This window comes from Eulemur rufifrons, chromosome 2, assembly GCF_041146395.1.
Source record: "Eulemur rufifrons isolate Redbay chromosome 2, OSU_ERuf_1, whole genome shotgun sequence".
Lineage (NCBI taxonomy): Eukaryota > Metazoa > Chordata > Mammalia > Primates > Lemuridae > Eulemur > Eulemur rufifrons.
Window position 1 is genome coordinate 89,994,592 of NC_090984.1, and position 17,913 is coordinate 90,012,504.

The 17,913-nt window shown below is 37.0% G+C and overlaps 1 protein-coding gene across 1 annotated transcript in view; it reads left to right on the forward strand.

Moving 5' to 3' along the window:
* Positions 1–17,913, forward strand: part of SLC38A6 (solute carrier family 38 member 6) — a 61,712-nt gene that overhangs the window by 448 nt on the left and 43,351 nt on the right. Inside the window, exons 2-3 of the mRNA XM_069465034.1 lie at positions 1,425–1,555; positions 3,515–3,588. Coding sequence (XP_069321135.1) covers positions 1,425–1,555; positions 3,515–3,588 — 205 coding nt within the window. The remainder of the gene's footprint in view (positions 1–1,424; positions 1,556–3,514; positions 3,589–17,913) is intronic.

The following is a 17,913-nucleotide window of genomic DNA, read 5'->3' on the forward strand; positions in this document are numbered from 1 at the left end:
CCTGAGCTCCACGCCTCACCCCCGCCCGTCGAAAATTGTCTTCCATGAAACTTCGAAACCGGCTGCACGGGCGAGTGAGTGAAGCTTCATTATCTGTATTGACAGCTGCTCCCCATCGCTCTCATCACCGCCTGAGCTCAGCCCGTCTCCCCCCGCCCCGGTCTGTGGAAAAGTTGTCTTCCATGAAACCGGTCCCTGGTGCCAAAAAGGTTGGGGACCGCCGCTCTAGAAAAAAAAGCTGAAGTAAAGTTGCAGACTCCAGTGGAAGACATGTAGCGCTGAGTGGAAGCTGGGCACCTGACGGGATGAGCACCCCAGGGTGGTGTGACTCTCTGTTTGTTAGTATCTTTGTCACCTTCCTGTTTCCTCTACCAGTCTTGTGACAACTTTGCAAGCGTCACAGGATTTTTCTTTTCTCAACTCAGCCATTGAAGGGTTTATAAACATCTTAATTCAGAACTCTGTAGTGGTGGAGGAGTGGAGATGACACGGTAATAAGCGCATATAGGCTAGCTCGTGCCTGTAATCTCAGCTCTTTGGGAGGCCCAGGCAGGAGGATTGCTTGAGGCCAGGAGTTTGAGACCAGCCTTGTCAACATAGTGAGACCCCTTCTCTACAAAAAAATTTAAAAATCAGCCAGGCGTGGTAGTGCCAGCCTGTAGTCCCAGCTACTCAGAAGGGTAAGGCAGGAGGATCACTTGAGTTCCAGAGTTCAGGGCTGCAGTGAACTATGTGATCCAGACATTGCACTCCAGCCTGGGTGATAGACTGAGTCCCTGTCTCAAAAAAAAAAAAAAAAAAGTGTTTAGCATGTCCCTGACCCTAAAGCCTGTGTAGTGGATACTGTGCTTTTTAAATAACAGTGTCTAGGACTTTGTTACAAAATGCTATGAGGGCAGGGGGTGTTTTCAGGGATTTCCTCTCCAGAGCAATGTGTTTATTATACTGTCATTGCAAGGTATGCCTGACTATCCTTCCAGCTGGGTGGAATTAATTCATTAAGTAATAAATAGAGATTAGTTTTACAGTCCTAGTAACTGGATAGTTGTTGACCCCAGTCCCAAGCTGACTCAGGGATTTTCAGTAATCACATGAGCAGAGGCCATATCCTTCCTTTACGGCCCCACCCCATTCCTATCCTGTCTTCATCTGTTGGCAGACTCAAGGTTAGTCCTGGCTCTTCCTGAAGCCTACCTGGCCTCTGTACTGGTGGAGATGATTTTCCTAGGAAACCCAAGGTTCCTGGAGCTGCACTAGTGGGAGGTGGGAAGGAAAGGAAAAGAAACTCAGGCTGCTTAAGCACCTAGTGTGTCACACAAAACTTGGTGGTTTGCAGATTTTTCCATAACCTTTCAGTGATTTCTTCACGACATTTGAATTCTACCATCCAAACATTTAACACTACTAAATTTGTGTGCTTACAGGAACTTCACAGACAGGGATCCTCAGGTGTATCATTTGGTTTCTCAGTGTTTAATGTGATGAATGCCATCATGGGAAGTGGCATCCTTGGCTTAGCTTATGTTATGGCTAATACCGGTATCCTTGGATTTAGGTGAGTTTCTTATTTTACTATCACTTTTTCTTCTCCATTTTGGTAGTACACTAAGAAGCAAAGACATAGGTTCCAAAAGCTGCTGTTATACGATTTCCAGTTAAATTATTCCTGAGGTTTCACTATTATTCTCACTACTGTTGTTGCTAGTCTGTAGCTTGCAGGAATACTATAGAGTTTGTTTTTTTATCCAAAAGTGTGGATAATTTTTAAAAATGGGAACTTGATCCACACTCTTATAACCTTAAAAAGTGGCTCATTCACAGCCAGGTGTGGTGGCTCATGCTTATAATCCTAGCTACTTGGGAGGCTGAGGGAGGAGGATCACTTGAGCCCAGGAATTGGAGACTGCAGTGAGCTATGATTGCACCACTGCACTCCAGCCTGGGTGACAGAGCGAGTTGAGGATCTCTTAAAAAAGTAAAAGAAGGAGCTTATTCATTGTGTCAAGCTTATCAGCCATGCAGATTACTTATAAATAGCAATTTTGTAAGTGCAAATAAAGCACATAATCATTTCATTCTTCTCCATCTTCTCCTCTCCTTCTATTGTTAAGTAGTCTTATTTCACTTTCTGAGGTCAGGCATGTGTTCTGTGCCTATTTTTCATCTTTCAAGACTCAACTCATAAGGTAGTTTTGCCCGAATAGAAGACAGTCCTGGCTTTTCTGTGCTCCCATAATACTTTGTATATTCATTCTGTTATTATAATGTGTTATGATTTGTTTGCAAGTTAATCTCCCCACTAAACTGTGAAATCCTTTAGAACTGGACCTTATCCTTAGCATCTAGCACCATGACTAATAGAATGAATAAACAAATTTGTTTTGTTAGTAGAAGCAGACCTGTTTTACTAAGAAATTTAAAATATGTACAGTCTCATTTAGATCTATTTGCTACTTTTATTACAAATTTTTTGATAAGCACACCAACTTTTAAGTAACCCAACTTGCTGTTATTGTATGTATTCACAAACTTTCATTATTTTTGAAGCTTAAAAACTGTATGTGACACTTTAAGCAAGACATAGAGCACTTACTTTTTGTTTCTTTTTGAAAAATCATGTTTTATACACCAGGGTCTTACACACAGATGTATACCACTGAATGTGTGTGCACTGAATCATATCAGCTGCCCCTTTTGGTGATGAGAAGTTGCTACTTTGGTCTCTGATGTCAGTTTAATGAAGTGTACTCTCACCTCTCAATTTTGCCAATTAACAAGTATTAACTGGACCACAGAGCTAGAATTTCTTCATCTATTGGGGCAATCCACTGGGGCCAGCTCTATAGCTAGAAACTTGTGTTGCCAGTACTTTCCTGAGGATAAGTTGGAAATTTATGCATGTTGTTTCTTTTTGCGCTGTTGGTGAGAAGACTCCAATCATTATATTGTTTGCACATTTTTCAAATTGTGTCATTACAAGTGTGTTAACTGTATTGTTTTGGTTTGGTTTGGAGAGAGTGTGTGTGTTTAATAGATACTAGGAAATACAGCCTTAATATTAGAGGTGAAATTATGGTAAGGAGGTCCACATCACTGGAAGGGGAAGAAGGAAGGGAAGGGAAAAGGAGAAGATTAGATTTCATAACTGAAACTTCTGTTTAGACTTAAAATAGGAAAAAGCAGTCATAAAAGAGAAATTTTATAAGATCATTGAATGGCTGAACCAGCAGTCAGCAGACAAGAATACAAAATGAGGAAGTTTGCTTGCATTTTAAATAAAGTTTGTTTCTTTTTTGATTTTAAAAACAGCATATTTTCATTTAAATAAAATTTGATAAATACTAAAAAGTAGAAAAGTATTAATATCTTTGTAATTTCTTTCACGACCATAGTTCAACTACACAGAGACAATCCCCATGAACATTTGACTGTGAAGAAATTTGTTTTATAATGAGACTCCATAAAACAGAGAAACTTTTTGGGAGGTTTGACTATGTGTTCTTTTATATTTTAGTTTCTTGCTGCTAATAGTTGCTCTCCTGGCTTCTTACTCGGTCCATCTTCTGCTCAGTATGTGTATTCAGACAGGTGAGTAAAAATATGCTGTTTCATTTGATGAAGCAGTCCCTTGAGTTTGTATCTACATGAAGAATTGGCTGTCTCAAACCTAGTTTCCAATGGTCATATGTTGTTATTAGGTAGGGTGATTGAAATGGAGAATTTCAGAAGGCCGGAATATACAAACCCAATCGTATGGGGGAATATCCAAGGACAGGATGGCAACAGGAAACTAGCATTCTTCCCTGCTTTCCTCCCCAACACAACATAATATTCTGGGTTAGAGAAGATTAGGGGAGCACCTAAAAGGCATTCAGAGGATCCAAACCTTATGCTTATGAGGATGCAGTAGACAGATGTTTATTCTGATCATGTTTCTCCTGGGGTGAGCATTTCCTCAAGGAGAACACCTTCCCCGATCTACTGCTGCCTTCCCTGCCCCAGTCTGTCTGCTAGACAGAGGTGGAGATGGCAAAATTAGGATTGTAGAGGGCAAGGTGGCAAAGCTTTGGATTTATTTAGATATATTTTGTATTTTTACTTGCAAATGTAGGATAAGGTAGTTTTTTCTAAGTGGCAGAAGTATCTGCAATTAATATAATACATATATATATATTTGTGTTTTTTCCATTTGGAATTTCATTATTCAATTTAGTCATGTATTGAATAAGTTCTTTTAGATTGCAATAAATAAAAGTATATGAATTGTAGAACTGCTTTTATAAGGTTTTCCTTTTGTCATTAATGAACAGTCTATGTCTATCAATCCTGGTCTTTTTATCTGTATAGTTTCTTTTATTTTTGGATTAGGTCAGTTTTGATGCCAAAATTATGGCTTTAATTCCTACGTGGGTGAGTTCATTTTGCTCTCTCTGGTCTTACGGTTTTCAGATTTTAAGAAGCAGAATAGATACACAAAATAGATAAAAATGGCATTATTCTTGGCTGAAACGGATCAAGAAGCCCAAAGATATTTCTGAAACTTTTAAGACTCTTCAGAATATAGTTCTAAAACCACTGCTCTAGTTTGATTTCCTAAAACCTATCTGTGCATCAGATCTCTTTATACACACAGATATTTAAACATCGGGGATCCTGATTCCAAAAACCTGAGAGCAGGACTCAAGAATATGTTTTTTTCAAGTCCTGTGGGTGATTCTTATGCAAAACTGGTTTAGGATCCATAGTTCATAGCTATAACTTGCAGCAATGATTTGGCCAGCTCCAGTGTATGCCTCTCCTCTCAAGGGGCTTGGGTGAACATGCAGACAGATAAAAATACTAGGAAACAATGCAAATATTAATGCCAAAGTAACAAGTTGTTCATAACAGCATCCCAAATTCAGAAATAATAGCTTTAGATAAATATGTTTATAAATCTTACTGAAACTTGACTGGAATTTTAATTGTGTATTTTGAAATTTTGCTTCTTTGTATGAAAAAATTATTTTTACTTAATTATGATAGTTTATCTAATATCTTAATAGATTCTTTTAATGAATTCTATTAAAAGATTAACACTTTGGTCAATTATGTGGCAACTATGTCTTCTAAACTTCATTTTAGTTTTAATAACACTAAAATATTTTATTAATTTTAATTATTTGGGAATAGTATTCAATTCATGAAAATTTCTAAATAATGCTAATTTTTTTCCTCCCTTTCAGTTCATGTATATTTAAGATTCTCACACTGCCTTTTGTTCTTCTATAACTCTGGGGCATATAAAGTGAAAACATATGTTTCTCTTTCTTTTTTCTTTTCCTTTGATTTTTTTTTTTTTAGCTTACTTGTGTCCATGAGGTAACTTCTTCATGGTTCTTCATACACACTGATGCACCTGTCTTCTGTTGATTGAATTCCTTCAGTCAATGTAAAATTCTCTGTGGAGGTAGGCTTTTCTTTTTTTTAAATACATGCATTCATATACAAAAGACTAGAGAATAACATGTAGCTAATTTTTCCCCCCAGTTTGTTGAACTGTCATAAAGGAGTATGATGCTCAGATTGAATTCATTGGTCAGAGAAAGAACTGTCATAAGTTTTTATGAAATAATTTCTTCATTTATTTGCTTGAAGGTAAAAGATGAAGAAAAATTTTTAACTTTATAAAAGTAAAGTGAAATTTTTCTATTTTAGATTTTATACAGGATTTGGGGTCTATTAGGACTTTTCATAGGAGCTGAGGTGACATATAAAGTACTTTATTCTCTCTAGCCTTAGTTTGTCATTTGTAAAATGGCAATGATGATAATTCCCTCATAGGATTGTTATGAGAATGAAGTAAAATAATATATATAAAATGCCAAGTCCTTGCTAAATGGTAACTTTTATTATGAATGCTCACTGGGACAAAAGTCCTTAAGGATTGCAAGATGTTGTACACACTGTTCTGTCAGAAACAATTGGCTCATTGCCATTCTTTTGGAACACTTCTTATGCTCTGGACTAGACTCACAACTCTCATCCACTGGCCTCCACATCCTATCAGCTGGTGGGAATGAGAATTCTAAAGCTCTGTATGCATCTGGCCAAACCACTACTTGCTAGTCACTGATCCCCACTACTCACTGATTGTCATCATTATCTGCCTTGAGACTATTTGGATTAATGACATTATGCCATTTATCTCAATTTATGTCAGTCACTTCATGAATCTTAGGTTATCCTTCATTTCCCAGACTCATCCCATATGGCTGTCATCTGTTTCCTGACCTTATGTTCCACTGTTCTCCTACTCTTGAAACCCTTCCACTGTCTTCTCTGGAACTCACGGTCAATTGTCAGCAAAACCCACGTCCTTAATTCTTTTCTGAACGTTTCCTTCAGTTTCTTTCTCTAAGGAAACCTAAGCCTTCTCTGAGTACCCTGCTTCCCTGTAGTTCTCCCAAGTGGCCACTCTTTGTCTTTCATGTCTCTCATACTAAGTCTAAAGATGGGATAGATGCCCTCTTTGTACCTCATTTCCACTTCTCAACTGTTTCTCTGTCCCTGAACCTCCCAACTTTGAATTTCATAAATATGTACCATCTGTTTCTCTCCTTACTATTATCATGTATAGACTCCTAGACCATTTCCTGTCATTTTATGAATTTTAGCTCCTACTTTCCTCTTAATTTCTTTAGTATTACCCCTGTCATAATTCTGGATGATTTCAGTATCCATGTAGCTAATCCTTTTAGTACTTTCAGTTCCAGAACCTCTTCTTCTCTAGTGATCATATTTTCCACCTACCTCAGCTACTTATTTCCATAGCCACACCATTGATCTTGTCATAACCAAAGTTCCAGCCCCTCCAAAATCTCATTTTCAAGTATCCTGCCCTTCAACCACCATCATCTTCTGTCTTCCTAACCACCCTCTCAAGTGTTCTAACTCTCACAGTTCTTCACGCTCACCAAGACTTCAGTTCATTGATCCTCATACCTTTGCACTGTCTGCCACACTCTTGTTCTTGTTTCCTTCTTTATTCAGTTGAGGTTCAGTACTATGTTATTACTCCCTTGCCTATCTCTTGCATCATCATACTTCGCTGGCAAAATTCTAACCATAGTTAAATATAACTCTGCCTACTTCACATATGCAACCATACTTTTGAATGTTCCTGAAGAAAAACACAACCATGCAGACTGGTATCACTATAATTCAATGTCTAATGGACCTATGATGCTGTCACACAATCCTACTTCACTTCTTTAGTTCATTCACTTACTTCATTTAGCTCTTTCTTCCATCTGCTATCTAGGAGGTGCCTTTTTTATATCATCTCCTTTCTCTCAAACCTTCAACACATTTTTCTTGATTTCACTCTTCACTGATATCCTCGCTTTCTGTTTCACCAAGGAAATAGAAGCAATCATAAAAGAACTTTACAAGCTCTTGCCAACTCTTCTACCTACCCATCTTATCTGTGCCCATATACTCTGTTACTTGGGATGAACTCTTTGTGTTTATAGCTAAGGCAAGCCCCTTTACCTGTGCTATGATCCCATCTGCTCTCACCTACGTCAGTCTAGCCATTCTCCCCTCTTTCTTGTTTATTGTCATCTTTCTGCCATTTTCCTTCCTATCACTGTACAAGTAGTCTGTAATTTGTTTCATCTTAAAAGTGTCTCTTTGACTCCACATCCCTTCAATATGCTTTGTGTCTTCATAGTAAAACTTAAAAGAGTTGTCTCCTCCTAGGTTTGAACCCATTCCAGTCAGGCTTTCCCCATCATTTGCTGTAATTATTATACCAGTGACTTCCATATTGCTAAATCCAGTGGTCAGTTCTCAGTCTTCATCTTACTTGACAAGTCAGCAGCATGTGACACAGTTGATAACTCCTTCCTCTGTGAAACACTTTATTCACACTCTCTTGGTTTACTTCCTATTTCATTGAACACTCCTACTCTTTTTTTTTTTTTTTTTTTGAGACAGTCTCGCTTTGTTGCCCAGGCTAGAGTGCCGTGGCATCAGCCTAGCTCATAGCAAACTCAAACTCCTGGGCTCAAGCAATCCTCCTGCCTCAGCCTCCCAAGTAGCTAGGACTACAAGCGTGCGCCACCACACCCAGCTAATTTTTTCTACTTTCAGTTGTCTGGCTAATTTCTTTCTATTTTTAGTAGAGATGGGGTCTCACTGTTCCTGAGGTGGTCTCAAACTCCTGACCTCAAGTGATCCTCCCGCCTCAGCCTCCCAGAGTGCTGGCATTACAGGCATGAGCCACCACGCCCGGCCGAACACTCCTATTCTTTTCTTCTGCTGAATTCTCTTCATTTCCTTAGGCGATAAACATTGGAGTACCTCTGGGACGATTCTTCTGATCTCGTTTACATTCCCTTTTGGGCTCATGATGACTCTAAAATATATATCCCTAGCCTGGAACCCCTGAACTTCAGTCTCATATCCAATTGATTCTATGACATCACTTGGATGTCTAATATATATCTCAGATTTATCAAACTCTCCATCTTTATACTGCCAATCTATACTTTCTCCTCTTTCCATCTATTAATAAGTAAATGGTAATGTCTTCCTTCTAGTTGCTTAGACCAAAGATCTTGGAATTATTCTGGATTCCTCTTTTTTCTCCTCCATTCTCCATGTCCAATCCATGATATCTTGTTCCCTTCCCTTCAAAAAATCAATAATCTGATTCCTTCTCACTCAGCTGCTACTGCCCACCTTTAAGCTACCATCAATAGTAATATGTTACCTTTTTGTTTCCTTACTTCCACCTCTGTTCACTACACTATATTCTTAACACAACAAACATAATGATCCTGTTATTATAAGTTAGATCATAGCATTTCTTTGCTCAAAATCCTCCAATGGCTTCCTAGTTCACTCAAAGTAAAAGTGAAAATTCTTACAAAGTCCAACCAACATAGTATGCTTCTGCTTTTATCTCCCTGATTTATCTTCTAGTACTTTCTGTTCTCTGTTTATTTTCATTTTATTTTATGTAATATTTACTTACATAGCATTTACTTTATGCCAGACATCATTCTAAGAACTTTACAAATGTTTACAAGTATTCATTTAATTCTTATAACAATACTGTTATATAAATACCTTTATTATTCCCATTTTTAAAATGAGGAAACTGCAGCACAGAGAGGTTAAAGTGACTTGTTCAGGGTCACCCAATTAGGAAGTGGAGGAGTCAGGATCCAGACCCACACAGTCTGGCTCTAGAGTGGTGCTTACTATTCCTCAAACACACCAGGTAGTGTTTTGCCTCCATACCTTTGTACTTACCGTGCTCTCTGCTTGGATGTTTCTTCCCCCAGATTTCCACATGGCTTGCTCCCTCACTACCTTCAAGCCTTTGACAAATCTTACCTTCTCCGTGGGATCTTTTTGGACAGCTTCATTTAAAATTGCAACTAGTTCCATCCCAAACACTCTCTACCCTTTTCTCAGCTTTATTTTTTCCATGTAGTACTTATAAATTAAATATTCAATAAATGACTGCTAGCATTATCACTATCATTGGTCATTCTCAGTTGTAGCATTAGGAAATACATTTGACTGTGAGTAATTGGGATCCAGAAAATAATGACTTAAGGTAAAAATTTATTTTTCTTTAATGGAGAAGCTATCTATAGGTATGCAGTTCAAGGCTGCTATGGTTGACTTACAGTGCCATCAAGTATGCAGACATCTCTCTTTCTGTTCCACCATTCTTGTATGCATCTGAACATCCTTGAGGTCCAGGATGACTTCTAGATTGCAAACCATCACATCCACATTCTGGATAACAGAAAGAGAAAGGGATGCCCCCACTTAAGACTCCCTCTTCTTGTTGCCAGAACTTAGAATGCCACATGGCCATACTAAATTGCAAGGAGGCTTGGAAAATGTAGTTTTTATTAAAGGTGGCAATGAGTCCAACTAAAAGGGTTCAATTACTCAGAGGCTTGGAAAATGTAGTTTTTATTAAAGGTGGCAATGAGTCCAACTAAAAGGGTTCAATTACTCGGGTAGAAGGAAGAGACAACCAGCAGTCTCTGCCCCACTAGTATTCTATCTTTGTCCATCCTTATAGCATATTGTCTCTGAATAACATTATAAACTTTTATAGATTAACTAACAAGTATGGGGTGATGATTTCAATCCAAGCTCCCAATGCACGTGTCAGCTGCAATCGAACTTTTCCACTTAGATGTTCCAGAGGCATTGTAGGCTTAACGTGTTTAATATTAAATTGATCTTTCATGTGTGATACCTCAGATGTACTCCTCTTCCTGTACCCTACCTCAATGAATGATACCACCTAATTTATATCTTCTTTACCTCATTCACTCACCCAATTACTAATCAATTTTATAAATATTTCTCAGATTTGTCTAATTCTCCTTTTTTCTTGTTACTGTGTAAATTAGGCCATAACCCCTCTTTAGGATTACAGTGGAGTTGAATCATAACATGCATTTAAATTCATATAATTTTAATTCATGTAATTCAAAAGAGGAGGGAGAAGACAATGGTTTAAGCAGTGCTGGATAATCCTGCTTGCATTCCACTCAGTGAACATATCTTCATCTGGGGACTGAGTGTGAGATACAAATACAATAATGCTGTTCCCATGTTAGTCATCTCTTTTTTTTTTTAAGATGACATTTATTGAGCTGTGTGCTCAGTGCTATTTTAAGAGATTTGCATGTATTAATCTCACAATAACTATATGAGGTAGCTATTATTACATCCCCTTTAGAAATTAGAAAACTGAGGCACTGAGAGATTAAGTAGCTTGCTCAAAGTAGCACAGCTAGTTAGTTAAAAGAGCTAATATTTGAACTAGGCAGCTTAACTCTAGTGTCTACTTTCCGTATACACCGTGCTACCATTTCCCTACCATTATAGAAACCTGGAAGTTTATTCTCTGAAGAAGATAAATGAAAAGGACTCTGTATTCATAGATATTAGATATAGTTATGGGCAGGATCATCTTACTGATAACAGGGAGATTAAGTGAAAGTCTATGAACTGAAGGAGAATCCCAGTTAGTAGGAATTCTGAGAAAGCTGGCACCAAGGCTTCTACTCAAGGGACTGGAGAAGTACTTTCTACAGAATGTCTCCTACCCAAGAGAAAAAACCTATAGCTACAAGAGGGCCCTCCAAGAAAGAGCTGAGTTCCTTCTGTTCGATCATTATATAATTAAGCCTACCACTTAATAAGCCTCGTCTATGCATAAAGAGCTTCTGTTTAGCCTTTTAGTGCCTCACACTTATGTCAAGAGATATCCAGTATCACCAGACATTTCAGGAAAATCTTTAACGTGAGAGATACATACTAAAACAGCTCTACACACAAACAAAAGCTAATAATGAGATACCGCTACACATCTGTTAGAATGGTAAAAATCCAAAACACTGACAGTACCAAATGTTGGCAAGGATGTGGGATGGCAGAAACTCTCATTCATTGCAGTTGTGAATGCGAAATGGTACAGCCACTTTGGATTACAGTTTGGCAGGTTTTTTTTGTTTGTTTGTTTGTTTTACAAAACTAAAGTACTCTTTTTTTTTTTTTAACTAAAGTACTCTTACCATATAATCCAGCAGTAGTGTTCCTTGTTGTTTACCCAAGTAAGTTCAAGACTTACGTCTATACAAAAAACCTGCACAGAGATATTTATATCAGCTTTATTCATAATTGCCAAAATTTGGAAGCAACCAAAATGTTCTTCAAAAGACAAATAGATAAACTGTGATATATTTGCATAATGAAATAGTATTTAGCACTAAAAAGAAATGAACCATCAAGCCATGAAAAGGCATGAAGGAATCTTAAATGCATATTACCAAGTGAAAGAAACTATATAATCTAGAAAGTCTTCTTCAGGGTATACTCAAAGGAAATGAAATCAGTACCTTATAGAGATATCTATGCTCCCCTGTACATTGCAGAATTATTCACAATAGCCAGGATACAGAAACAACCTACATGTCTTTGAGTAGATGAATGAGTAAAGAAATTGTGGTATATGTGTACAATGGCACATTATTCAGCCTTAAAGAAGAAGGAGATCCTGCCATTTTCAACAACATAGATGGACCTGGAGAACATTATGCTAAGTGAAATAAGCCAAAGAAAGAAAAATACTGCGAGATTTCACTTACATGTGGAATCTTAAAAAGTCAAATGTATAGAAACAGTACGACAGGGGTTATGGATAGGAAGATGTTGATCAGAGGTATAAAGTTGCAGTCATATTGGATGAATAAGTTTACAGATCTAAGGTACAGCACGATAACTATAGTTAGTATTATATTTTTTACTGGAAATTTGCCAAGAAAGTAGTTTTCAGGTGCTCTTGCCATAAGGAAGAGAAAGAGAGAGAGAGAGAAAGAAAAAGAAAAGAAGGAAAAGGAAAGGAAACATAAGTATCTGAGAGGATGGATATGTTAATTTGCTTGACTGTAGTAATCATATCACTATGTATATCAAAACATCATGTTGTGTGCATTAAACATATACAATAATAAAATGAAGAAACCAATCTGAAAAGGCTATATACTATATGATTCTAAGTGTATGACATTCTGGAAAAGGCAAAACTATGGAGAAAGTAAAAAGATCACTGGGTTGCCAGGGATTAGCAGGGAGGAAGGGATGAATAGGCAGAACAAAGAGGATTTTTAGAGTAGTGAAATGACTGATACTATAATGGTGAATATATGTCATTATACATTTGTCAAAACCTATAGGATGTGTAGCACCAAAAGTGAACTCTAATGTAAACTATGAACTTCATGTGATAATGACATGTTAATGTAGGTTTATCAGTTGTAGCAAATGTACCACTCTTGTGTGGGATGTCGATAGTTGGGGAAGCTGTCTGTGTGGGGGCAGAAGGTATATAGGAATTCTCTGTACTTCCTGCTCAATTTTGCTGTGAACCTAAAATTGCACTAAAAATAAAATCTGTTAAAGAAAACACAAATAAGGAAAGAAAGAAACAAACTCAGAGGAGAAGAGGAAATAGATAATGCAGGGACCAGAGGAAAACTTTTTAAAAAATTACTGTATTTAATAACTTCAGAGAATAAAAAGAAGATATTGTATCCTTGTGAAACAAGAAAAGGAAATTATAAAAAGGATATGTTCAGAAAACACAAGAGCCTTGGAAGTAAAAAATAAAATTAATTTAGCAGTTGGGTTGGAAAAGTTAAGGAAATTTCCTAGGGGGGAAAAAAGACAAAGAGCTGGAAAATGGGAGAGAAAAGATAAGAAAATTAGAGGATCAGTCCAGGAAGTCCAACATGAAATTATAGGAATTCTACAAAGAGAAAAAAGATAAATGGGATGGTAGAAAATTATCAACAGAATAATACAAAAAAGAATGATGTAACTTAAGGAAATTAGTTTCCAGATTAAAAGGGTTCCTTGTAATATCCAATGTAATGCTTTTAAAATAATTCTTACCAAGACACATGTGAATGATCAGAAACCCAGTTATAAGGAGAATATCCTAAAAACTTATGAGAGAAGAAACAAACAAAAACATTTTCTTACAATGAGTCAAGAACCATAATTGCAAAGGTCTTCCCAGAAATAATACTGTAAATTAGAAGACTGTAAAAGAATGCCTTCAAAATTCTTGGGGAAAATGATTTCAATATCGAATTCTATACTCAGCCAAACCATCATTTAAGTGTGAAATTTGACCAATGACATTTTCATATATGCAAGATCTCAAAAAATTATCTCTTATGCACCCTTACTTAGTGAGCAATGGAGGATATCCTTTACCAAAGTTAGATAGTAACAAAAAAACAGAGAATCTAGCATAGGAGAAAGTGAAGGGGATTCCCAGGATATCAACTGAGCAGCAGATACACCACCTTCAGGCTGGAGTAGTTCTTTTCACACAGGTATAGCCCATTCTCCAGGTCATGTTTGCCCTCAGGATCCTGTTCAGGATGGAAGCCCTTTTCTTATTCCTCTGCCTGAAGGGAGCACCTTTCTCATTTAGTCTAGCTCTAATTTGCACTGACAGTACCTGGGTAGATTAGCAGTCAGGGATAGCTGTTACAAAAGTCTAAGAATAAAATACGGATTGAACCAAGGTAGTAGCAAGGTGAACAGAATAAAGAAACAGGTTAAGAAATGGGGGTTGAGGGAGAGTTACAGTTGAGAGGAGCTGATATCCAAGTAAATGTGAAGAGTAAGGGAGAAGGAGATGTCTGGTATATCTTTCAGATTTCTGCCTTGGGCCACTGGCTTAATGATAGTGTCATTAATGGAGATAGAAACACAGTAGGAGGAGATGGTTCAAAATAAAAAGAGTTCAGTTTTGGATATGTGGACTTTGAAGGAAATGTAAGTGGAAAGGTCTTAGAACTAAAGTGCAGGATAGGGATTCATTCATTCAATAGTCTTTTATCTATTAGTAATACAGAGATAAATAAGAACCAGTTACTTCCTTGAAAATAGTCATAGTCTAATAGGAGAGACAAATACATAAGCAAATAATTTATAATGTAGTGTGATAAATGTAACAATTTAAATATATACAAGGTATAGTGATAACTCAGAGACGGGAGTGATTAGTCCTGTCTAAGTTGGAGGGTGAGGGTTAGTAAGTATTCCTAGAGAACTGAGCTAAAAAGGAATTTGACTAGCAGATAAGGCAAGAGAGAATATTCTAGCATGTGCGAAGATTCAAAGACATATATTGCATATTTAAGGTACCAAAAATAGTTCACTGTCACTAGTATGCAAGGTACAAAGGAGAAAATTAAACTGGAGAGTTAATCTTAGATCCTAAAGAATTTGGGGGTTTTGCTGAGGCAGTGAGAAGCCACTGAGGCTGTTGAAAGGGTCAATGTTGATACTGGAATTCGCCACTTTTCGCTTCCAAAGAGAATTTTGGTGCTTCCTAGAGCTCTGAACATAGCCTCTTTCTCTGAGAAAGAGAACATGGTCCCCTATATTCCTCTTTCTAAAGAAGGTTGCATTCTTTTATGAAGATTTTAATTTCTAGTAATGATAAAGAAATAAAGGAGTGAAATGTCCCTTTTTTCTTCCCCATTTTTTAATTAAAGGCAAAGTTTTAAGTAAAAATCTTCTTTGGCAGTGATTCTCAATACCTTCTTTTATAAAAAATATTTTCTAAATGCTCCCTTTGCTATCTGAAATGAAACTCCCATAGATATTATAACCTACCTGTAGATAGGCTGAATAATGCCCCCCTAAAAGATAGCCGCGTCCTAATCCCTGGAACCTGTGGACATTACCTTATATGGCAAAAAAGGACTTTGCAGATGTGACTGAGTTAAGGATGTTGAGATGGGGGAATTATCCTGGTGGGCTCTGAATTCAATCACATGTATCATGGGGAAGATTGTGGACAGAAGAGGAAAAGGCAATGTGACCACTGAGGCAGAGATTGGAGTGATATGACCAGAAACCAAGGCAAGTGAGCAGCTACCAGAAGCTGGAAGAGACAAGGAATGGATTCTCTCTAAAGCCTTCAGAAGCATAACCCTGCTGACACCTTGATTTTTTTTTTAATTTTTTATTGATACATAATAATTGTACATATTCATGGAGTATATGTTATGCTTTGATACAAGCATACAGCGTACAATGATCAAATCAGGGCAATTGGGACACCTTGATTTTGACCCCATGAAACTGATTATGGACTTCTGGCCTCCAGAACTGTGAGAAGGTAAATTTCTGTTGTTTTAAGCCTCCAAGTTTGTGATAATTTGTTACAGAAGCCATAGGAAACTAATATACTACTTATATATATAATATAATACTATAACTGTAAAATAAAGGAGAAATAAAAACAAAGTAAATGCTCTTGGTGATGTGATTTTCCATTTAGGAAATAGTGTTTGGCAAAGTTCCAAACAAAACAACTTACAGTCTTTCCTGCATTTACATGGTAATTGTATTCCTAGAAAATTTAATGTATATTCAAGCTATTAACCATCGTTTTCATAGCTTCTGCCATGTGCTTGACACACAGGGTATTTAATAAAAGCTGGATCCACGGTAAGGATTAGATGGATATATTGGATCTATAGAGGGATTAGAAAATTAACATCTAAGGCAAAAATTATGTATAGGTAAAATTATCTTTAAAAATTCCTTATATAGCTTATAAAATAGAGTATTCAATATCATTTATCAATAAAGACCTGATAGTCTCTCCCCACCCGCTCACTCCCAAGCATTGGTTTGAGTATCATATGAAGGCTATGGATTGCTTTAGGGTTATGATGAATTCCATTCAGCGCTGTGAGATGCTCTCACCATGAGAGACACACAAGAACTGAAATTGATTGAAAGACAATAGATTCATATTTACCATTTCAAAGCTTACTGTTTAGAATGGTAGTCAGCTGTCTAAACTATATCTTCTTTCATCTTTTTCTTCTTTTGATTAGTGAACATAAATTAGTAGACCCACAGTTAATTAAGTGGGCTGATTATGTGGCTCCATCTTCAGTGGATTAGTATCCTTGTTTCATTCTTTTTACTAATAAATATCTTGTTTTCTACCCCCTGGGGCATTTGGCAGTGTCTGGAGACATTTCTGCTTTTCACACCTGGGGATGGGGGAAGTGGAGTGAGGTGAGGTATTATTGGCATCTCGTGGGTAAAGGCCAGGGATGCTGCTAAGCATCTTACAATACACAGGATGGCCCCCCACAACAAAGAATGATCTGGGCCAGTAAGTAGCGTTGTTGTTGAAAAACCCTGGGCTAGATCGTGTGTGTGCTCTACTCCTAGTGATTCTTTCATAGTGTTTGCCTTGACATCAGAGTAAGTGCTTCCTTGAGCAGAAGCTGAATTTTTTGTTGTTGGGCTACAGGAAAGGATGGTTTTGAGTCTCTGCAGGGTTAAACATATTTTTAAATTAACATTCCCTTTTTATTTTTATCAAAAGTAATAAATGGTCACATGTGTATATGCATATGCACACTTATGTAGGACGTGCAGCAGTTCCCCACCCATTCTTCCCTACTTCTATTCCACTTCCCAGAGCTAGCTACATTTAAGGAGTTTTTTGTTTTTAATTCTTTAGGTAATTGTGTTTCTACATCTAAATAGTAGTCTTCTGTTATTTATTGATTTAAGAGATTATCTTTTGACTCTTCATTGCAAAAGGTGAAGATTTAGCTCAAGCACACTAATCCTTCCCCTTCCCCTTTCTAACTGTCATTAGTTTGTGTTCAATTGTTCTTTCATGGATTATTGTGTAACTCTAAATAATACATTTAAACCTTTATTTTAGCCAGTATCTTTTGACTGTCTGCCTTATTATATGATACCAGTGCTCCTATCTTTTCTTTCACCAGCTCTCTCCCTATTTTCCATAGTCTGTCTGCTTTACCCTGACATTGTCAAGGTTGACAATATTTACTTTCTGTTTTGTAATCGTATTAAGTTGTTTGTGTTTGTATCTATAGGTTGAGTCTAAAAGTTGAAAACTAATGAATAACTTTTATAGGACATGACTATGTAAATTTTGTTCACTGGAGAGCTAAGTAGTATACCGAGATGCCAGATCCCCTGAATGCATGCAATATCACAGTTTCTGTGCCACCTGATAGACTGTTCCTAGTATTCTAGCATTCTGTTTTCTTTTACTGCGTGGATATACTCTAAATCAAGCCACATTCACTTGATACACTGACATTTAAACACATACTAAGAAAGATCAGAAGTGGCAATGAAATTGCATAATGAATGTTCAAAAATGAAAGACTTGAATGGGCACTATTACTAAGAAAAAAGGCTGAAGGAAAATGATAGAAAACACAAGAAAGACAAGAATTTCAAAATAATAAGGGTATGTTGCAAAGGGCCAACTTTCTGAGAGTTGAACTGTATTTGAAT